Source organism: Aptenodytes patagonicus, chromosome 16, assembly GCF_965638725.1.
Source record: "Aptenodytes patagonicus chromosome 16, bAptPat1.pri.cur, whole genome shotgun sequence".
NCBI lineage: Eukaryota > Metazoa > Chordata > Aves > Sphenisciformes > Spheniscidae > Aptenodytes > Aptenodytes patagonicus.
Genome location: NC_134964.1, coordinates 9238348 through 9261782, shown reverse-complemented (window position 1 = coordinate 9261782; position 23435 = coordinate 9238348). Strand labels below are relative to the sequence as shown.

Sequence of the window (23435 nt, the reverse complement as noted above, 5' to 3'; positions counted from 1 at the left end):
AAATTAATGCATATTAGGCATCCACTGTTAACAGCTTATTTGAGAGATTTGTTGCATACATCTTCCCCACAAAATATTATTCTTATTCAAATAATAAAAAAATTAAAGTCATGTTTCTGCAGATTTACAGCAAGTAAAAATAATTGACATCCAAAATTTCTAACTTACATATATGCAGTTTTCTCCCTTATTTAGACACCAGTTAAGAGGAGCTGTTCTGCAGATCGTCTCTAGTACATACCCCTAGGATCAGACTGAATTACTTGCTATAAAATTCCCATCAAAAGAAACTAAAAGGAGTAATCTGTACTAAAAATCTTGTAGAGAGCAATTGGGATGGAAGGCAAATGCAAAAACTTGAACTAAGCTTGAGTTCTTAGCATGAGAAGTGTTGCGTCTTCCAGTTTAACTTTGTACCCTAGCAAGCAATTAGATGCTCAAGAGCTTTTGTTTAATTTTTTGGATTAGCATCTGTGTTTGAGGATGTGGGAGGTGCTCTGAAAAGACTGTCGTCTGAGCATCTGTACAGCATAGCACTGATTTTCATTGGTTTGGGTGAGAAATTGGACTGTATGTGCAAGTGCAAAAGAATGTTTGAACCACATGTAAATCCTTTAAGAGCTACGTTTCTTGACAAAACTGCCTGTTATTTAGAAATACCGGAGTTCTCTGCTAAAATGTTTACAGTAGTGGTGTTTAAATGTATAATTGACACTCAATAGTAAAGGTGGCTGTCCGTATTTGTTCCTTTATTTACAGGAAGGGTTGAAAACCTAAATGCAGTATGAATTTAGTGTGTTGAGTGTGATGTGGGTGTGTATGTAATATCTAAGGGCAGGCAGACATTTTACATTTTTTTATTGGATGCTCTTTCTTTGTGTTTCTCTGAAGAATGAGAATTGAGTCAAAATAAATGGTAAGAGTCTGCTAGATAGTCTTCTGCGTTTTTTCCAAATTTGCTTTTTAGCTTTTTCACATAGATTAGTGTATTTGCTATCCTTACTTATTGCCTGCTTACTATTTTTACTAGTGCACTAAGGGATACAAAACACTTTTGTTGCTCTGTTCTAAAATAGAATTGTTCCATTATTTTAATTGAGAGTTTTGCCAGATTAAAAAAAAAAACCTAAATATGAGCATCGCGCTTTATTGTAGTGAGGAAAATTACTGTGTTATGTTAGAGAATGTACTCTAAATTTTAGCAGAAAGCAGTGTTGTAACTGGCAATGTAAAATAATACTTAATAGAGGGCTTTTGCAGTGCTTGATCAGTGGACTCATTTTTAACCTTATTGGATCCTTTCAGATCTCAGCCACAGTGGATTGGGAGACCATTATGAGAATTCCCACTGGGGACAGCAGCCCGCTTTCAGGAGTGAAGGCAACTGCAGCTGGGATAAAGTGATAATAGACAGGACTGACAAGGAAGCGTGGCCTTCCATTACCGGAGCTGAGACTGAGTCTGCCTCAGAATGTACTACAGACACTGACTCTGCCTCCAACTGTGGCTCAGAGAACAGTAGCATGGCTACAGGGAGTGCCCAAGGCAACTTCACTGGACATACAAAGAAAACTAATGGCAATAATGGCGCCAACGGAGCACTCGTCCAAAGCACTTCTAACCAGAGTGCCCTTGGAGCTGGTGGAGCAAACGGTAACGGCAACTCGGCCAGGGTGTGGGGTGTGGCTGCGGGCTCCAGCTCTGGCCTAGCTCACTGCTCTGCCAGTGGTGGGGATGGAAAGATGGACAACGTGATGGGAGATGGTAGAAGTCAGAACTGCTGGGGTGCTTCCAACTCGAATGCTGGCATTAATCTTAACCTTAACCCTAATGCCAATCCAGCTGCCTGGCCTGTACTTGGACATGAAGGAACTGTGGGAGCAGGCAACCCTTCCAGTATTTGCAGTCCAGTCAGTGCCATAGGTCAGAACATGGGCAACCAGAATGGGAACCCAACAGGCACCTTAGGTGCTTGGGGAAACTTGCTGCCTCAAGAGAGCACAGAACCACAAACGTCCACTTCTCAGAATGTGTCTTTCAGCGTACAACCTCAGAACCTTAACACTGATGGACCAAATAACACTAACCCCATGAACTCTTCACCAAACCCTATCAATGCAATGCAGACAAATGGACTGCCGAACTGGGGAATGGCTGTTGGTATGGGGGCCATCATCCCGCCCCACCTGCAAGGCCTTCCTGGTGCTAACGGAACATCAGTTTCTCAAGTCAGCGGGGGCAGTGGTGAAGGAATGGGCAGTTCAGTGTGGGGGATGTCCCCAGGTAATCCTGCCACAGGAAACAGCAATTCTGGGTTCAGTCAGGGGAATGGAGACACTGTGAACTCAGCATTAAGTGCTAAACAAAATGGATCCAGCAGTGCTGTGCAAAAGGAAGGAAACGGAGCGAGCGCGTGGGATTCGGGGCCTCCTTCTGGTCCTGGGGTACTAGCGTGGGGCAGGGGCAGTGGCAACAGTGGTGTTGGTAGTATGCATTCTGGAGCTTGGGGCCACCCCAACCGTAACACCAGTAACGGTGTGAACGGTGAATGGGGCAAGCCCCCAAACCAGCATTCCAATAGCGACATCAACGGGAAAGGATCAACAGGGTGGGATAGCTCTAGTGTTACCAGTCCGAATCCTGCCATGCAGCAGGGCAATGAACAAATAAACTCTTGGGCCAAAGCTGCAGCATCTGGCACCACAGCTAGCGAAGGAAGTAACGACAGCAGTGGCAGTCAAAACGAAGGCAGTACTGGGAGGGAGGGGGCTGGAGAGGGCAGGAGGAGAGACAAAGGGATGATAGACCAAGGGCAAGTTCAGTTGCCAAGAAATGACCTTGACCCCAGGGTCCTGTCCAATACGGGGTGGGGACAGACCCCTGTAAAGCAAAACACTGCCTGGGAATTTGAAGAGTCCCCAAGGTCTGAACGAAAGAATGACAATGGAACAGAGGCCTGGGGTTGTGCAGCTACTCAATCTTCAAACTCAGGGGGGAAGAACGATGGGTCCATCATGAACAGTACAAATACCTCTTCAGTATCTGGGTGGGTCAACTCTCCACCGGCAGCTGTTCCAACAAATACAGGTTGGGGAGACAATAACAACAAAGCACCAAATGGCCCAGGGGGATGGGGAGAGTCAGCAAGCTCTACTACTGTTAATAATGCTGCTGCTGCCAAAAGCGGCCACGCTTGGAGTGGGACCGCAAATCAGGAGGACAAATCGCCTACCTGGGGTGAACCTCAGAAACCCAAATCTCAAAACTGGGGAGATGGACAGAAATCAAATCCAAGCTGGACTTCAGGAGGTGGAGATTGGACAGATTCATCATCTGTTCCTGGACACTTGGGTGATGGGAAGAAGAATGGATCTGGATGGGATTCTGACAATAGATCAGGGTCTGGTTGGAATGATTCCACAAGGTCTGGGACCAGTGGTTGGGGAAATGGCACAAACAGCAAGGCTAATACAGGTACAAGTTGGGGGGAATCTTTAAAGCCAGGCCCCCAACAAAACTGGGCTAATAAACCCCAGGACAACAATGTGAGTAACTGGGGAGGAGCTGCTTCTGTAAAACAGACGGGGTCAGGGTGGGTTGGTGGGCCAGTGCCAGCCAAACAAAAAGAGAACTGTGAGGCAACTGGCTGGGAAGAGCCATCTCCACCGTCCATTCGCCGCAAGATGGAAATCGATGATGGTACCTCAGCTTGGGGCGACCCAAATTACAACAACAACAAGACTGTAAACATGTGGGATAGAAATAATCCTATCATTCAGAGCAGTACCACAACCAATACCACCACCACTAGCACCATTATCAACACAAATATGGTTGAACCTCAGCCATCGCACCAGTCAAGTGCCCAGCCGAACCGGTCCCCGCTGCTTGGTCCAGGTATGAAAATAGTTTTATAAGATACTTTATACCAGTACCGATTACTGAACGCTGTCTGGCCTGATCAGTGTGCAGTTACACATTAAAGATAGAAACCCTGTATTTATGTCATAGAATAAGTTTATTCATTTACTCTGAAGCAGTAACTTCTCGTCTTGAGGACAGAACCCATGGAACCTGAGACACAAGCTTCCATAGTCCAAGTGAATGTAAGAAAGGCTTGAAACAATATCTGGTCAATAATACACTAGGTCCTTAGATTGTTGATCCATATTTATTTTGTCAGCTCTTCCACAGTTACGTAGCACCTTCTTTTAATTCAACCATTTGAGAGTTTGGGGTCCTTTTGCTAACCTTTTTTCTCTGACTTGTCTTCTGTGACCATTGCTCAGTCTTTGTCTTGTTTAGACAATATGCATCTGTTTAGTTTCTGCAAACCGTACCTCTTGGCAACAGATGTTTTTTTAACGGTTGCATGAATCTAGGCTGTTGCTGTTACTCTGTCTTCTGTTTGTTGTCTTTTATGAAGAAACGGTTCTCTTCCATACTTCAGGTCTCAAGCACGGGTAGTGTCCTGGACTTTTATGTGATTCTCGTAAAGCTGAATTGGTTAAAGATGTTAATATTCAGGGTGGCTGGGAAAAGTGATTTTAACTTCAGCTGTGTTCCAAAGACAAGTTTTTAGGCATCTAGGAAAAGACAAGGTACTGTTGTAGACAAGCAGCAAGGAATAAAAATGGGGAAAAAATGAGAAAAATGCTTAGGGGGAAGGTATTTAAATGTTACTAGCAGCCCTGCTCATATTATGACCGCAGACTTCTCAAAATAAATCTAATCTTGCAGTGCTCTTTGAAATTCTTCATCTGATTTTTGTCTCCAAGTTTTTGTTTCGTCTTGGTCATGGCTAAATATTGACTTTTTAACCCCTCCAAGTGGGATTTGTTCTACTTCTCTTATTTCCATCATTTTTCTCTTTGATGTTTTGAAATAATTCAAACTTACTGTAATGTCTGTGTAAAAATAGCCTCATGTTCCCTACTCTGGTCAAATATTTTAACAGTTGAAAGTATCTATTTTAAGAAAATAACGTGCTCCAGAAGGAGAAATCTTTAAATAGGTTTGTACTTGGTCAGTCCAATATACGTGATCTATAATTTGTTAACCTTAAACTTATTTCATCCACCTTTAAAACTTTACCCATGAAACTGACAATTCAAATTTCTGAATTGTAGTGGAGATACCGTGAAAGTGGGTTTTTGGTTGGGTTTGGGGTGGGGTTTTGGGTGGAGTTTTGGGGTTGTTTTTTTTTGTTAAGCTGATTTTTGGAAGATTACATTGGTGCTTGTAAAACTGTTCACATACAGCAATGTATGGTTAATGCTATTCAAATAATCTAACACCTTGCAGAGGAAAACTTACTGTTCCGAGTCCTTCAGATTTTGAAAATGGAATTTAAAAACTGGTGTTAATCTACAGTGATTCCTCTAGAGAATAGACGGTAGCAAAGGAGGGGTTTCTTTGATGTAGTATGTTTATGCAGACAGAGAACTGCTTATTAATTTGTAACCATCCACTCAAACTACCACGTGAATAGGTTAAAATGACAGTATTGTGTGTCTTGCAAAAATGTTCATTAGAAAGATTCTAAGATACTAAAGCAAAACCAACTCTCTGAATATACTTAAGGCAGCATGCAAGAAAGAGGATAAACTGAGTAATAGTGAAGACAATTTAAAATACGGTTCTGATTTTAAAATTTACATCAAGTTGTTGAGGGCATAAGTTAGGCCTTTTGTTGTGTATTTTTGCTTACGTATGGTTACAGTTGTGTACATAGGTACAGATACAAAGGCCATACATGGAAATATTTTGAAGGATTATTGTCTAATCTGCAAATGGAAGCTAGGAGCAGTCCCGTGTGACTTTGTGTTATGCCCGTCTTTACCTTTGACTGTGCCCGAGAGGGGCTAGTCTTGTGCTTATCTTACACAGAGAGCGCAAAAAATGTAGTTTAAAATGACCCTATTTGCTTCCTCATTCAATGTGCAGGAAACCTATTTTTAACACCGCGTATAGCACATAGCAGCTGTAGAGCAATATCCTGTTGGTCTTTGTGGAAATGTACACAGACTTAAAACATCTACAAATCATGTCCCATCTGGGACAGCTAAAAGATGAGAAGCAAGTAATGCGCGGCTTTCCTACGACACAGACATGGGCTTGCAGTTTGTTGTCGTGCTGTTTAACCTTATTTTTTCCTACTCCAATTCCCTGTCCCGTTGGCTGTGCATTTCCAACCTCTGCAGAAAGGGAGACAAGAATCCTGGAGCCAGGAGACTTCTGTAATCCACAACCAAATTGCATCCAACGACAGTTCTTTCCCATGTACAGTATTTCCATGCAAAACGTGATTGTGTAATTAAGGGCTGTGCCATAGGGCACAGGTTAAGTGCTCATCTAAAATCTTGCAACACTTGAACTAAGTAGTTACCATTGGCATTTTGTCTTCTGCATGGGTCAAGACATGCTTTGCCAATCATTTTTATGATTCGTTACTATTCAGGGAATATCATGAATAAGAAATCATGGATTCTGTTCCTGTATAAGTAGGGAAGCATGGTGTAGCTGTAAGATGGCACAGTCATGCATCCTGAAAGCAAAGAAGTGGGTTTTAATTTCGCTGTACAGCACTAGTTAGCTGTTCACAAAGGAGTGGAAGTCCCTTTTGGGTTTTAAGTTTATACTATATTAGTTTAGAAATGGAGGCCAAGTTACAGTCTTGTTATTCAATTTGTCACCCATCCCCAGAAGTTCTCAAAATTCTTTGAATACAAAACTTAAAAGCTATTGATGGGAAGCAGATGTTGGTACACACTTGATGACAATGCATAATGCTCTAAGGAGTTTCTTTTTCTGTCGGAAACAAAAAAAGGGGATAGATAATGTGATAAATGTAGTCCTTTCTGGTTATAGCGGCTTGCTCCCAAACCACTGCTGAGTTATTTAGAAAGACGAGCAGAAAGCTAGTGGTTTTGATTTAGATTCAATTTTGATCTAAATTACTTGTGCATAATTCTTACTAGCTCTTTTAACTCTTGTAACTTTGATACAAGGGGAATAAGAAGTGAGAAGAGGTTTTGCAAACAGGAATGATTAAAAGATTTTTGGATCCCAAACGGCACCAGATCCTTCCTCCAAATGCTGAGGAGTGGGCTTGATGTTCCCTCTTCCCACTAATAGGTAGAGCCTGGCAGGGTTCCAGCCGCCCGTCCTCCGGCTGAGTAAAGAAACGACAAAAGATGATGTAGGCTTCCCTATGGAGATTTTAGGTCAAAAATTAAGGTCTTTGTGGTTCCTAGAGAGCAAGGAGCTTAAGTTTTTTAAAAACTGAACCAGGTCTAAATTCTGAAAGTTCTGAAGATCTCTTTGTTCCTTTAATAATCCTGTGCCGTTGTCTCAGTGGCAACTTACATGTCATTCATAGCGTCTAATTTATGTGAAACAGGGAATGCAAGTGATGTGTTTTCCTTACTTTGAACTTTCATCAGAATGGATTTGAAACCAGATCAACTTTGAGCTCCTTTAGGATGCTCATGTAAAAACCAAAAATCCCGTTGTGGGTGCTCAGCCCTCTAACAGCCAAGTTCTGAGGGACAGCCAGGCGATACTGAGATTTTCACACAAGGTTGATCTCATTGCTGAAAGCCAAATAAGAGCTTCCCTAATGCTGAGTGAGATACGAAGGCGTGGAGCTCCACTGCATGAACTGGAGTATCTTTGAGAAAATGAAGACTTGAAAGGTTAAGGGTTACAAGTGACCCTTAAATATATATATAACCCTCCCTTTTACACACACACACCCCCCCTTATAGCTTATTTCTTTTCTATTATTAGTGGACTAACTGGTGACAATTTAGTAAACAATCTCTTTTGTACCTAATTTCTTCCTTTTTCATCTACAGAAGGTTCTAATATTTTGGTTTGCCTGTGTTGTAGTCATATGCTCTGGTATTTATCATGGACCAAACAACTTCAAGGAAAACAATTTCTGCCATCCAAATGGCTATAGGGTTATTTTGAGGGAAAACAACTGCATCCTGCCACAGCTTAGTTACCATTTCACTTTCCCTTGAGGATTTCCTGTTGGCTGTGGCCCAGTGTTAATTATGTTTTTATTTCTATAAAACAAAGCTCTGCCAATGTGTCCATGTTTATTACTCACTGTGATCGTTTTGTTTCTTGCAATTTTAAGAGTGTTTAAAAACTTCAGTATTGAAACCTCACTTTCTTGCCAAAGAACCCTTTAACGGAGCTCATTCTGTTGCAAAACAACATTCATGCAGATCTTTTGAAGGCATGGAGCTTTTTCTCAGGAAAGCCTGAATGCATATTATTTTCATAAAGAAAATAGGAAGTTTTCTCTGAGCAGAAATTTTGAAAACGTTAGGCAGGTTCAGATTTTGAGACCACTGTGAAGGTGTTTTCCTTCCAAACAGCTGTGTAAAGGAACTTAAAAGTAGCTTCTTGCGTTCATTCAACCCACTGTAATGCTGTTTGTGAGCTGCCTTTATTGTGAGGTATATGATACAGTACTGGAAAGCATCACGCTGCCAGAGGCAAGCTGTTGGGACTACAAACTGTTTGAACCAATATTCCACCTGTGTCTGTTTCAAATATGAAGCATACTGGGTTATTTTAAAAATTGAGGGAAAACCTTGTTTAAAAAGAAGAGTCCTTTGGAGAATACAAAGTAAATTTCTTCTTTCACGTGTGGAATTTTGCATCATTCATTCAAAAATGTAACTATTCACCTTTTTAAGTTTCTAACATGGAGTCATAAAAAGGTAGCACAGAGGTAGTAACATTAAGACAGCAGGTACTTAATGCAGAGGGGGAAACAGGTTCATAATTGAGAAGTACTCTGGAATTTACATACGGGTTAATTTTTGCAGTGCACAAGTTATTTCTCCAGCAGCCTTCAGGTTTTATTTACTAATTTCCTGCACTTAATTTGCTCTGTTAAGATAGTTTTGAAAACTTTTAGTTGATGCATTTTGTTTGCTTTTAGGTACTTGCAAGTATTCTCTTTTAGTAAAGGCTGGCTCCCTCATTATTTGTAATCCCGTATTACTTACTGCTCAGCGCATTTAAAGCACTTAACTCAAAATAACTTGGACATTACACATCCGTGGTCTTTTATCGATGCTGTTGAATTTATAGTGAAGAGCAACAGAAGGACCAGTTCTTTTGAATTTTTATTCTATAACCCAGCACACTTTGCCTTTTCAATATATGAATTGTGTTTTAAGGTTGATTTCATAAATTGAATTAGTTTCCATTAGTTCCATGAACTCAGGGAAGTATTAGTGTTCTGCACTCTCTCTATTTGTATTCTAATTGGTGCCTTAGAGATGTTGTGTTTTCTGTTTCATTTGCCTGCAGTTAATCTTTTTCAGATGCCAATATGATTAAATACATGCAGTTGTCTGACAAGGTTGCCTCCTGAGTAGTAAGGCAGAAATTCAAATAAAACGTTCCTTAATTAAAGTTGGCTTAAAGATACAAGCAGAAAGCTTGAATAAGTATTTTAGGTGCAACGCCAAGGAAGTTGTCATGTTAAGTAGCGGTTCATTTCTATACATACATGTGTGTGTCTGCGAGTTTGTCTTCTGTACACACTTTAAAATAACCAGAAATTTAAGATACGTTGACAGAGCTTAGAATACAGTATTTTTGTTTCAAATGTAAATCAATTTAATGAAAGGGAAGTTTTGGGTTGTTTCAGGCATATGTTTTAAAACACAATGAATCTTGCTGGTGGTGAAGGAGCTTTATTAAGCTACGTGTCCTGAACATGTAGGCTTAGTTTGGATATGTTTTATGTCATAGACACTTTTATAAGTATCTGAGAGAACTGCAGTTGCTTTAAGAAATAGAGCCTAAAATAAATACGTAATACGGGAACACTGGAGTGGTGGACAGATATGAGCCCATCTGTTTGAAAGGAGATTTTTTCACTGCTAGCCAGTGTTTGAGTTACTGTTGGTGGTGTATGTTGCCTGCAGTTTCTAGTAACAGAAATTCTGTTGAAATCAGTAAGTTCTGCAAAGACATCTAGCTAGACTTGTTGCTCAGTGTAACACTATTGCCTAGTTAGTTTAATTTATTTCAAATAAAGTTCTTTTGTGGTGACTTCCTTGCCATTTTCTTCCTACTCTAGGTGTCAGTTTGCAGAAAATGTTATGTTTCTGCTCTTTGAAACCTTTCCAGAGTATTTTTGCAGATAGCACTGGGGAGCAAAAAAGGAATAGTGCTGCAGCAAAGTAGGCATCTAGTCCTTAAATCATGAAAATCTGTTAAAAACAGTAATGATACACTTTTTGGGGAAGTAGCGAAACCAAGTTTCTCTCTTACTAGATCTGTTTGCATGTTGTGAGCTGCTAGAAGTTACAGATTTGGCAGGGCAACAGTTGATCAGAATAAAATACACGTACTTAATAATATTACTCTCCAATGAAAAGAGGGCAAGTTCTTGAATTAGCAGCCTAATTAACAGTGGAAGTTTCAAGTGCACTGGATTCTGCAATACTTTTTGAGATCTCGGTTGTCATGTGATGTAATGCTTTTTGTGATAATTGTAGAAAAACAGGTTAATACCAGGTATATGTTAAAACTCTGTTTTCTTGCCTGTTATGCATCTGGCTTTTTTGTATACTTTTAAAAAGTACCTTGAACTCCGCCTGTGATCCAAATGTGTCTCTTCAGAAAAAACTTTTTTTTTTAAGAGGTAGTGGTCATTTTAAATTCAATCAGTGCTTTTGCTGTGTTTGTCAGTGTTGCTCTTTAGGACTTAGAAGCTATGTGGTTGTTCCTAGCGCATTTGACTTCAGTGCTGAAATTGGTGTCATATGATTTTAAGCGCATTACATTCAAGCCAAGCCAGACTAAGTTTCTTTATAGTAGCTTACGTTTTTCAGTGAGTTAAAATAATACTCTGTAGGAAAACAGTGACTTCTACCTGCCATTCCTCGTGTTTTGACTGTAGATTCTAATTGCAGTCTTGTCTAGTTCTCTTTAAAAATCATATTTTATAATGTAGAGGCTCAGTGATGAAGGGATACGTAGGGAACACAGTCGACCATGAGCTGTAATGAAAGCTTTAAGGAATGCATATAACGTATATAATCTACGTTGAAAGTGGTAACAAACAAATACCATCTTACTCATAGGGCTTGAGAAAAGAGATCTGATAATTTGTAAATAGTTAAAAGGAATTAAAATAGCTTAAAATCTTTCAGTGAAACAAGGCCCAGCTCAGATTTGGGTCCTGGTCTCCTGCATGCTCGCAGTGCTGCCATGTGCTCCCTGAGCCCTGGTCAGTCTGCTCTGAGAAGTCACGTTGGAAGCAACTGCTCCCTTGGGACCAGGTCTGGGGCTCACCTGGCAGCCTGACTGCTCCTGGCTGTGTTGAAAAATACTCCTTCTTTCTTGACAGCTTGGCATTAGTATTCAACTAAGAAAAAGAATTCTGAGACTAAATCAAAGGGATTTTTTTTATATGCTTAATTAGAGTCACTGTGTCTACTTACTAGTTCATGCATTCTTTTTCCAGACAAAGACTTTAATACAATGTCCATCTTAGAAATTATTGACAAAAGAAACCTTTCCTCTCATCACTGTTCTTCTCTCCTTCCCCTTGCTTCAGCAGGCTGGGGAGAAATGCCTACTGTCCACACAAAGACCGAAGCTTCTTGGGGAGAGCCGTCATCCCCTTCTGCTGCAGTTGATAATGGCACTTCAGCATGGGGGAAACCCCCCAGCAGTGGTACAGGGTGGGGAGATAATCCTGCCGAGTCGGCGGGGACATACGGAAGAACAAATGCTCCAGCTGCTGCCCCAGCACTGTGCAAACCAGGTACGTGCGTGGATGTCACTGTCCTAAGAGGTTGGAGGGGAAAAAGCAAAGTGTGTTTGCTTCTGCCAGTATTTTTAAACAGCGCTCCTTCTGGTTTTCTGTGCATTTAAATCTTAATTTCTTTCTTAAAACTCCATTAGCTGTCTCAAAACGTTGATATTCCCAATACGAGATTCATACAAAAATATTAATATAGTGTATCGATCCAGTAAATTTCAGGTGTCCCTTAGAGTATTTTTGTGTACTTCAACAGCAGTATAGTATAAATTGTAGAGATGCAGGAAACTATAAAACTGCAGAAGAATGTGAAACAGTACTTATCCCTCGCTGCCTAAAAGAAACCTGTATTGGGATGAGAAGCAACTGAGCTCAGTCAAGATAGGATTGATTTTGGGAGGAAGAGAAACACTTGAGAATGACTAGTCATAACTTCTCTATTCTTTTAAACTGAGGGAGTGGATATCTTCTTCAGCTAGTAAAACTGTTCAGAGGTTCAGGAACATCCTGAACTATTTACTGCTTTGCGATTCCTAACTAATGTTATTTGATAAAAACAGTCCATCTCTAAATGCCCTGATGGCTACAGTGCTTGTTTTAGACTTCTGTTTTGGCTGTGGTAGTCTTTAAGCTTCACTCCTGCAAAATACTATACTGAGAGAGATAGAAGGCCCAGAAAACCTGAACAGAGGAGCAAGAGTTCTTAAAATGAGTAATCTCAGCTTTAAACAGAGTAAACAGAGTAAAACGGAACGAGGTGACACAACCTCATCACTTAATGTAAAGTGTTTCCTGCAGCCCACGTGCTCCTTTCAGATCCCATTCTTCTGAGATGGGAACGAGTTTCTGACCATTCGTGACCTCGAAATTTGGTTTTGTTTGTCGGAAGAATGTGGCAGCTAAAATGGTGAGATTCATTGAAAGCAAAATAGCACTTAACAAGTGTGTGGTCATACTTTTGGTTCCTTGTTCCTAGGAGACTGGAATGACCATGACCATAGATCTTACTTGTTCAGGAAAAAGAAAGACTTGCTGTTGCTGGACTTTATTTTCTACAAAGTATTTAGAGACCTTTTCTTTTTTGCTAGCTTCAGAGACGGAGTCCTTATCTTTTAATGCCAATTAAGCTACTTGATGAACCTCTATATCTCTTGAAAATAACTCAAATGTTAGCATACTGGATATGGTATAAAAGGAAATTGAAGCCGATTTTTCTTCTCCCTCTTTCCTTTCCTCCAGCTTCAAAATCTATGCAAGAAGGCTGGGGCAGTGGTGGGGATGAAGTGAATCTCAGTACTAGTCAGTGGGAAGATGAAGAAGGAGATATGTGGAATAATACTGCTTCACAAGAGAGCAGCTCCTCCTGTAATTCCTGGGGGAATGCCCCGAAGAAAGGACTTCAAAAGGTAAGACAAAAATAAAGATGCTGTCTAGAAAAGAATGGAATTAGTATAACATTTCTAGAATAAGTTGTCACAAATTTGTTGTTGCATTATACCTGAACTCTTAAATTAGAACTCTGACACCTGAACCCAAAGACAGCTTGCCACTACCGTGGTTCAAGTACAGCCTACCTGCTTACAGGGGAAAGTGGGAGATCTTTGACTTTAAGCATGTCAGGTGCTTCGGGAGGTTTTGTTGTTGTTGCTTTTGTTTTCTCTGAGTTTTATAAGCTTCCATGTATTCTGAAGAAATGATAATGTATTAACAGAAACAGAAAAGCGTTAAGGGGGTTTTCATACGCTTTCTGTTGTGGTAGAAAAGCGAACAGTAGTTTGTGATGTAGTGGTTCAGCAAAAAATATCTATTTCCTATTTGTGAGGAACAAACAGATAATTTTAAGGTCTGAACTGGTATGAGAACAAAGCAAATCTGTGTTAATGCCGCACTCAACCAAGAACATAGACAATTATGTTAGGAAGTTTTCCATTGCACAGTCTTTATTTCAGGACAAGGCCAGGCTGTAACTTAAAGGAATTGGGAATGCATTTAGCCAGTTTGTTTGTTATTCCATTAGCCAACAGTTAGGCCAGTGATTTGATCAAGTATGGTTGTTTCTTGTACTGTCCGCAGCCCAAAACAAATCCACGCTTGTCCCTTGGTACTTTCTGGAGAACTGAAAGGAAGAGGCTTCTTAAGGATTTTGTGATAGAAAAGCTGCACAGAGATCTTTTAAAGGTGTTTATCTAGACGCTCTTGTTTGTTTTTAAGAAAATACACTGAGTAACGTTCTTAACTTCAAGGTTGCAAACTCGTTTTTGGGAATGTTTTTCAGGAAGTGTTGTACTATTTCAGAATCTTTGATTTCATTATGTTTTTCTGCCAAGGATTAAAATGAAATACTTAAATTCAAAGGTGGCTTTAATTCAGTGGTCGACAAATCAAATACTAAATAGTACACTGAACACCTACTCAGCTGAGATAAAATTTGTACACTTTGTGGGGGAAGAGAATCGTAGTTACGTTGTTCGGAGGGTTCTTCAATACTTTCTAAATTAATGTACTAATATATCTTTCAGTAGCATGTATTATTAATAAGAAAGACTTACCATGTATTTTATGTACATCTCACTAGTATGAATATGGGAACCAGACCATTAATGGAATCTCCCATTTATTTACTAAGGGCATGAAGACATCTAGCAAGCAAGATGAGGCCTGGATCATGAACCGTCTGATAAAACAGCTCACAGACATGGGCTTCCCTGTGAGTAGTGTTCATAGCTAGCACACCAGTGGCTAAGCTTTTGTAGCTCGTAGTTCTGACTTCCAATGTTTCAGACTGTAGCTACAAAAAGGATCTTCAGTCTCTTCTTCAGGCCGGGAAGTAGTTCTGTTACCTGCATCTAGACATTTACTCTAATGTCAGAAATCTACCGTAAGCTAGTAGAGTGCTCTCTGAGATTACTTGATGATATACTTTGTGTGATGACATTTATAGATCTTTTGAAGTTCAGAGTTTTATAACAATAGGTGTTAACTTTGAACTTCAGTAATAATTCCACTCCTGTTCCCCTTTTCTTATTAAACAGGTGAAATTAGAGTATAGCTGTATTTTTAGAGAAAGGCATGTCATAGTGATACTTAAGCCTTCCATAGAAAACAGGTAGAAATTTAAATAGAACAGTACGATTTGACCTTGTAGAACTAGTACTTACTTAACAAACTGAAACTAACTGAATTGTTGTGGGAATTGGTAAAAGCAGAAAAAAATGTGCACAGACATTACTTGTGCTGCTCAGTATATATGAAATCCAGTATTTGAGATATATGTGTTTTCTCAGCTTGCTTTGAAATCATATAAGCATGATTACTTTTTCTCTTAACATAATCCGTTTTTTTGACAGAGAGAGCCAGCGGAAGAGGCCTTGAAGAGCAACAATATGAATCTCGATCAGGCCATGAGTAAGTATTTGTGTAACTACTTTTTTTTTTTTTTTTCTTTAAAGCAACACAGGAACCATTTATGATTCTGAGAGTTTGATCTTATCCAGATATATTTGATAATATTCATTTTCTTGCTTTTGCTTTTGTAAGCAAGACCTACTTCTCTGACCTACTGTTGGCAAATTCACTGTCTTTGCATCACCTTTTTCAATACATTTCCCCTGTCTGTGAAGGTGCTCTGCTGGAAAAGAAGGTGGAAATGGACAAGCGTGGAATGGGAGTGACCGACTATAATGGAATGGTCACCAAACCCCTTGGCTGCCGCCCACCACCAATCTCCAAAGAGTCTTCCATGGACCGCCCCACCTTCCTTGACAAGGTAAGTTCAGAAATATGTATGTGATTTACAAGTCAAAACTGTACACAGTATAGAAATACTGATGATTTCCACTGTCTGTTGAGAAAGCTGTAGAGAGAAATGTCATAGATAATTACATACTAGTTTATTCTTTTTCTTCTCTTTTAATCTTGTGGGGAATTTAGTCCAATGATTTGATTACCACATAGAAATAAACAATGGTCATCCCCAGTGTTACACTTGAAATTAAAACCTACTAAGGAATCAGTAATGCAGTGGAACTAGAAATGGGAAAAACAAAGAAACGGAGTGCAGAAAGCCTTTCACTCTACTCTGTAAGAGTCCAGAGAGTCAGTCACCCTTGCCCAGAGTAACGATCGGGCACGACCAAGGCCAAAATCTTCAAGAATTAGGCTCCTAATTCCTGGTTTAGTTTTGAGTTCCTTATAGATTTCGGTGAAAGTTCAGTACTTAAATAGGAGTGCGGAGCTGAGGTATTTTTGTTAAGTCAAAGAGCAGACACGCACAGTCATAAATAGCTTCCCCAATGAGCTTCCTTTTCTGTGATCACGTATGACAAATTTTCCAGCACCATTTAATGACTGAGGAGAAGGCTCCAGAAGTTCCTGGTGTCTAAGATTTGAAGTGCCTAAAGAAAAGGATGTAGGGAAAAGTGCAGTGAGATCTTCAGTAGGAAATGAGATTTACAACTTGACATGAAGTCCTACAAAGAGACCCACCAAATCATCTCAGAATCTCCCCCAAAATAAAGGAAAGAACAGTCTCTGGTGCCATTCTTTATTTCACAGGTTATTTGAAATATTCATAAAGGGGGGGTGGGGGGTGGAGGGGTGGTTCTGAATGCAGAAATCAATAGTTTTCACAAACTGTGCTGAAACCAATTCATTTTACATAAGCTGTTTACAGGATGTGAGACAGTAATGACACCTAATCTTGTTAACACAGACTGTATTAAAAACTTTACTGACCCTGAATAACGATTATCTTCCCAGTTTCCACCCTGTGTTTTCTTATAGTCTTAACTATAGCGTTATCCCTAAAGTTACGGTTTGTGTTGTGACAGGTTCCCAGGTGTTGCACTAAGAAAATTAGCGTGGCACTATGCTAGGACATCTGATAAATACTGACCTTTAAATGACAACTATTACTCTTTCTGCTGTCATCACAGTCTAAACAGTTTGCTGAGTTTTAGTGCTGGTAGGATGCAAACTGTAAACAACTTAATTTGATTAAACACAAATGCATCTTACATAATTCTGGGTTATTTATACGAATAAGGAAAAATTAGCATCCATATAAAATTTGCTTTAGAGGGTCCTTGCATACTAAAAGTTTTTCTGATAGTTCAAATGCTGCCCCAGTGCTGCGTAATCTAGTGTCATGGCAGTTTTCTCCAAAGATTATATATTAGAAAACTGCTTTTCTGCTTTTAGGGGGAATAATAACATTTGTTCTTTCTGGGCTCCCTACTTACATCGGAATGATGTGGTGTCCATTATGTTGTTGTTCCCTAAACCAGACTAAACTGCTTATGTATTTCCTACAATGTAAGGCTCAACCTGGCTCTTCTTCCTTCTTTTTCTCTTCCTGCCACGTAAAGTTCATTCTTAACTATGGCAAATCTATTTGTTTATGGCAAACTTTAATGAATATGTTAATTAAAAGATCTCTGTCCTGATGAAGGTCACAAAATTAATGCATGCATGCCAGTTAACCTTTTCTTTTCTAGGATAACAATATCTTGAGCAGTAAAACTCTTGCCAGAGAGGTGCCTTATGTGCATCATAATGCATAATTATGGAAACATATGTTAAACACAACTATTGAGAAGGGAGTACTAAAACCATTAATATTCATACAGCAAGTAAAATCTGCCAGTCTAGGCATAATCTGTCACAGTGACTTTCCTATAACAAAGGAAATAATCCCAAACTATATTTGTTAGCTATCAGAGTGTTGAGCAACTTGCTAAGTGAATTAAACAAATACAGTTTCTACTCTAAGAATAGATATCTTTTTCCAAAGAAATTCTTTCCAGATTCACAGCTCTAGGAGTTGCTACTAGAGCAACTCCTCTTCTCCAAAACCTTTTGGCCCTTTGAGGTACTATTTCAGAGCACGAGCCTGGAGCTGTCTCGCTTCCTGCTCCAGGTCATCCTTGGTCGGTGAACAAGCTCTCTGCACAGCTGCACGAAGCACTCCAGCCAGTGTTCCTTATTTTACTTACTGTCTTACCAAGTCATTATCCTTTTGCTTGGCTTTGCCGAGTCTTCAGTAACTTATGTGAGGTTCCTCTTCATGAAATTGTAAGCTGGGTTAGTGTGCGCATTGCTACCGCTCAGCTGATTCTCTCAGCCTCTCCGCTCACCTGAGTTGAGTCTCCATGACTTTTTTCCTGCATTTTCTCTGACAGGTAAAGCCAGCACTTCTTTTTTTTAACCTTACGCATTTGAGGAGAGAGAATATTCAGCCCTGACATTTGCTTCTGGACCCGTTAAACTCCCTGTTCTCTCTGGAGTAGTAATGGTCTGTGCAACTAAACATCACCTTTGAATGTTTGCTTTTACTTGTTCCTCAGTGCTTGCTGCAGATACTCTTTATTCTGTGTCACACTGAGTCAATCTTTGGCACTCAGTGCTTTGTTAATTATATTATTTTCCAGGATGTTATCTTGCCCTGTAGCACCATAAAAGGAGAAGGGAGAAAATCCAGTGGCTTCGAGGAAATAAAGATCCAGCCTAGCAGTACCCTGATACGTGATCTCAACCACATTATCTTATACTTGGTGGCGAGCATGCTGTACTTAGGTATCAGGTTTGCTTGAAGATGTTACCTGATGTCTTCTGGAGTCATCAAATTTGTAAGAAAAGCATGTAAGATTTTCCTGGAAGCATCCTAAAAAATATCGGAAATAAGCCCAGAGTGCTTCAAAGGATCTTTTCTTAAAGTCTAGGGATTTGGCTTGGGTATCACTCCTGAGTACTGGGACTCAAGTTCGGTGTGTCTTCTCACTGCACCTATCAAGGGTTCTTCTAAGCTCAGAAGAAAAACGTGGTGGTTTGCTGATCTGCGCTGACCAGCCTGTAATTGACAGTCTTGAACCACGCAGAGACATCACTTAATTTCTTAGCACAATCAGATGCAAGTGTTGAACTCTGGACCCCATTGTATTAGATGTATGTGATGAAAAGTCAGGTACGCCCTCTGAAGAGAAGTAACATCAGCCTGCTTTGGCATTAGCTCAATCTTGCCTTCTGCGACGCTTCTATTAGTTCTGTGGCAGACTCGTTTTCCCTCCTGCTCTCCTCTATTTTTGGATTTTTTTTATGCTTTCTCCCATACTGCCAGCAGAGTCCTGTCTTCCTTCCTTTGCCCTGATGCTGCTTCCAGACTTTCTCCCAAATTCTTGAGCATATAGGAAACTGTGAAATTCTCACCTTACAAATTAAGTCTCCTTTTCACTACTGTCTTATTCATTGATCAGCTCTTCTTCTCTACTATTGAGAAATCCAGGTCTACAAGTCTTGATGCCTGTGTGCTGCAATCATGTTCTTCCAAAAATACTCTGACTAGACTTTCTCCTTGTTTCTAATTCCAGCATAGTGTTTGTTGGGTTTTTTTCCAACCTCGTCCTTCTGATCCCAGTTGTCTCTGGTGAGTGTGACTGCTTTTTGTCTTTGGGAAGATTAATGAGATATTTTATCTTTACGCAGAAACACTTGTGTAGGCCTTGCAATTAGATGATGATCACTAGAATTTTAAGGTTGACTTCTAAATTCTTCTTCTGTCCTCCATCTCTGCTTCCTGTGATCCAGTGATTGTTTCTTTTTGAACTTCCAAATTTTGAAACCTCTTCCATATTCCCATGTTTTCAAAATTAAAAATACCAATGATGAGTACTTCTTCTGAGTATTGCATTTCCTGCAAGTCTCTTTGCCTGTACCTAACTCCTGTCAGATTTGAAGAGAACTTACTTTGAGGTGAGATTTTATTACTTTAACTTCCTCTTTTGGGAAAGGTTTTTTTCTGTTTTAAGAAGTATTTTCTACTAACTACTTCTGTAACTGACTTTGTATAAAGACCTCTGGCAAATTCATCAGCCTCGCATCTGTCTGTTGGGATATTTTGATTCATGAAGTGGCAGTTGTTGGCAGGTGACTGCCAAAGTGTCCAGGAATCCTCTGCTAAGTTGTCCATATCTCACAGGGCTAAAAAATCTTTGAGTAATGCCACTTGCATTCTGTCATATTTGGTACATGAGACTATTGTGAGAGACTTTCCGAAGTCCTAAAAGTAACGTATTGTTGAGCAGCAGTGTGGTGGTTTGTGTTGGATAACTGTAGAAGGAAATACTGCTACCGGTAGGATTTTACAGTTGTGTCAAGTCCCATCAAAAAAGTTAAATGCAGTGCTGGATTGAGCATAATTTTGATGATTCAGATATAGAGGATTTGTTTGATTGATTAGCCTGAGGGAGAAATGTAACATAAATTTGTAAGAAAATCACTGAAGAGGAAAGGTTAGGTAGAAAAGCTTATTCTTCAGGAAACAATTATTACATAAAGAGCCTGAAAAATAATGGATCACAAACCATTGTCAGCAGTAGAGGTATCACCTAGTCTAGGTTGAGAATGTCTGAGGAGTACTTTATGTTGACCGACTAAAATACTTTATGTGAAATGAATTGATTTCAGCTCCACTTACAGAGCACAGATTTGTGCAGCACAGTTGGTACCTTATGATAAGTTCAAATTAAAAAAAATAGAACAAAATGAATGTGAACAATGTGTTATAAACTTGCTACAAAAGACATTTGCTGCAGTTCAGCCAAGGAACACACTTGTGAAGGTGGCCTTGCAGCAAGAGTCCGCCTGTTCTGGAGATTAGATGCCTGAGTCTCCAGTGTGGCTTGTCCTCCACCGTCCCTGGCACTGCCTATTTCCAAAATGAGAAAAAACAGTGTCAATGAGACAAGACTTGAGTAAATTTTGAAGGCAGGGAGGGATTGCATTGGTCTTTCATGGTCAGTAGGTCTGTTCACATAGGAAACAATGGCATCTGAAGGAGAGAGCACACACGAAGCTTGACATTATTTTCCCTTTAAAGGGGGAAGGGTAGAATTGTAAACATATGTCTGTGATCTAAGGAGAAATCCTTGAACCTGTTACTGTCATGCAAGCTGCGGTTGTTTGTGGAGTGTGACTGATGTCCGGTAGAATGTAAAATATCTTGAGCTGAAAGGCCTCGGGGATATCATTAGAAAATGTCAGTGTCCCCCTCAGGATAGTCAGATAGCATGTCAAGTGTCACTTTGCCTGATAGTAAAGAAACTTTTTCTTTGCATCAAAGGAGAGCTGTTGAAAATGCATTTTTCAGGATTAATTTAGCACATAAAATCTACCGAGCGTGCTTGCTGCATTAGGTCATTTGTTTGGGTATCTGGTTAGCGGACTGGGCTGCTTTTTTAACAAAGGAGGTTTATCAGTATCTCACAATCTTCTGGGGCATTGAATTTATTGGTTGAAATAACCTAGCTCCTCACCTATTTAAAAGCCTTTCTCTGCAATGAATACATTGCTTGAAAAACACCAGTCCAGCACATTGCAAATTAAAGATTTTTCACTCTGCCTGTTTTTGGAGCTGTACTTTGTACACAGTGTTATTTGATCATGCTTGCCGCAGGCTTCCCAGACATCAAAGCACAGTTTGAGATAGAACTCGGTACCCCACTGTAATACTAGCTAGATATCTACCTGTTTGACTGGGGATTATATGCCTTGCTGTTTGCCCCCTGCGGGGGCTGCCTTCTGTGCATCGTATCCATGTTCAACCATGGTTCCTTACAGCCTGGTTATCAGAGGGGGCTCCTTGTGTCTTGCTAAAATCTGCCTCCTCCTGGGGGACGTTGAGGCAGTGTCGTAATTGCTTTCCTAGGAAGGCTACACAGACAACATTATCATTATTGTTTTTAAGTATTTTTGTGTTCGTTGGGTGTGTTAGAGTGTAATGTTTCATAGTGGATAATAATAACTCAGTGCTACGTGAATATTAAAAGAGGCTCATGTGTCTCAGTTAGGAAAGGGGATTAATGCGAAAATGCTTTTTTTAAGAGCAGAGCTATGATGTAGAACCAAATACAGACTGGTGTCAGATAAGCTAATCTGGCCTTTCCCAAGTTCTGAGTTAGCAAAAGCGGTGTGTCCTATGTCTGTGCTCCGCTGCTGAGAGTTTACCAAATGAACAAAAGACTTCCCTGAAATGTGCTGGATCTCTTCCCTTCCACCTTTCAATCCGGTGGAGAAGAGAGGAGAAAATCTAAGGGGGGAGGAGGAGATGGCTGCATGATAGCTCTGCGATCGGTTGCTAGAATCTCTCCTTCTGGAGAGGTGGGCGAGGGTGGTTGTGCATTTGTGGATTAAGTGCAACAAAGTAAAGAAAAACAGTACCTTAATCCTATTTCTCTCTTTCTTCTCCCTTCACTCCATACTTTTCATTCCCTGTTATTCATACCTTTTTTTTTTTTAAATATTTTTATTCATCCATGCCCTCTTATATTTCCATGGGACACTGTTTTGTGTGCTGTCTGCTCGTGGGCACCGCACACAGCTCACCCTTTCTTTCTCCAATCAGGATGGCGGCCTAGTGGAAGAGCCCACTACTTCACCATTTTTGCCTTCACCAAGCCTGAAGCTCCCCCTTTCAAACAGTGCACTCCCTAATCAGACCCTGGGCGGGATTGCCTCAGGGCTGGGCATGCAAAACTTGAATTCTTCTAGACAGGTAAGGCTGTTGGGGGAGATCCCAAGTTGAATTTCAGCTCTCTTGGACTCGCTGCTAGTGCCCATCACTTCCCCGGGGAAAACGGTGGTTTAAACTGAAAGTGTGTGCAACATCTTTGTTCACGTGAAATATCAGCGGAGAAACTACCTGCTGTGTAAACGTTTCACGTTATAGGACATAAAACAACTGCTTAGTTGTAATTAGCCTGCTAATTACACGCATCCATTGAGAAGAGACTGTAGTATTATGGATTTATACCACTGAACCATGGTATAGCTCTGCCTTGATTGATGCGAGGTTTCTTTTTTTTGAGGCGTTGCTAATTGTCACAGACTCCAAGGCAGAGACATTCCTCTAATTCATCTTTCCTGGCTGGCATAATTATTCAGTGATGAGATGGGTGAGAAGTGATGGGGGCTTTTTTCTTCCTGCTGTAAGTGTCAAGACAGCTCATAGCTTTGACAGGTGGTAAGAAAGAAACTGTGCTTCTAGCACCTCTGGTCAAAGAGAGCATTGTGGCAATAGGGATGTTTTGGCCCCTGGGTAGAACATGCTGAAAGAGAAAGAAGAGGAAAGAAAGGGAAAGGAGGTGGAGGGGAAGGTTCATAAACACCACGAGGCTGAGAGGTCATAAACTACTGTTGATTATGAAAAGGTTATTTTTGCCATATAAATTGAAGTTCCAGCAAAAGATAAGAAATAACAACACAGAAAAACTCTATGTATCATTCTATGGTGGCGTTTATTACGTATGTTCTTTTTAAGTTAGTTTTCTAAAGGCAATACTTGTCCAGCACTTACAGCCCATTAAGCATATCTTTCAGAACTGGAGACTGCACTAATAGCATGTCCATTATCAGTAGCTTTGTAAAATGACTAAGCATAAAAACTGCCTAGATAATTTAAGGATTGGGATGCTGTGAGTTTAATGACCCCATTCTCCTGTCCCTTGCTACACAAATACAAACATTTTTGGCAAGTACTTTTCATTGTTCATCTTGTGACCCTCTGGGGTTATGCATCCTTATAAAAGCGATCTTCAGCTTCAGCTACCTTTTGTTCAGACATCTGTACAAAGTT

The 23435-nt window shown here is 40.2% G+C and overlaps 1 protein-coding gene across 11 annotated transcripts in view; it reads left to right on the top strand.

The window, feature by feature from the left end:
- The window catches only part of TNRC6C (trinucleotide repeat containing adaptor 6C), a 116944-nt gene that overhangs the window by 72760 nt on the left and 20749 nt on the right, over positions 1–23435 (top strand). For 4 of the 11 annotated variants that reach the window (XM_076353556.1, XM_076353553.1, XM_076353549.1 and 1 more), the window contains 8 exons: positions 1306–3897; positions 11603–11812; positions 13049–13215; positions 13883–13987; positions 14436–14516; positions 15157–15214; positions 15430–15575; positions 22182–22355. In XM_076353556.1, the coding sequence (XP_076209671.1) occupies positions 1306–3897; positions 11603–11812; positions 13049–13215; positions 13883–13987; positions 14436–14516; positions 15157–15214; positions 15430–15575; positions 22182–22355 (3533 nt within the window). The remainder of the gene's footprint in view (positions 1–1305; positions 3898–11602; positions 11813–13048; positions 13216–13882; positions 13988–14435; positions 14517–15156; positions 15215–15429; positions 15576–22181; positions 22356–23435) is intronic. The other 7 variants (XM_076353558.1, XM_076353554.1, XM_076353557.1 and 4 more) reach the window with 5 other exon arrangements.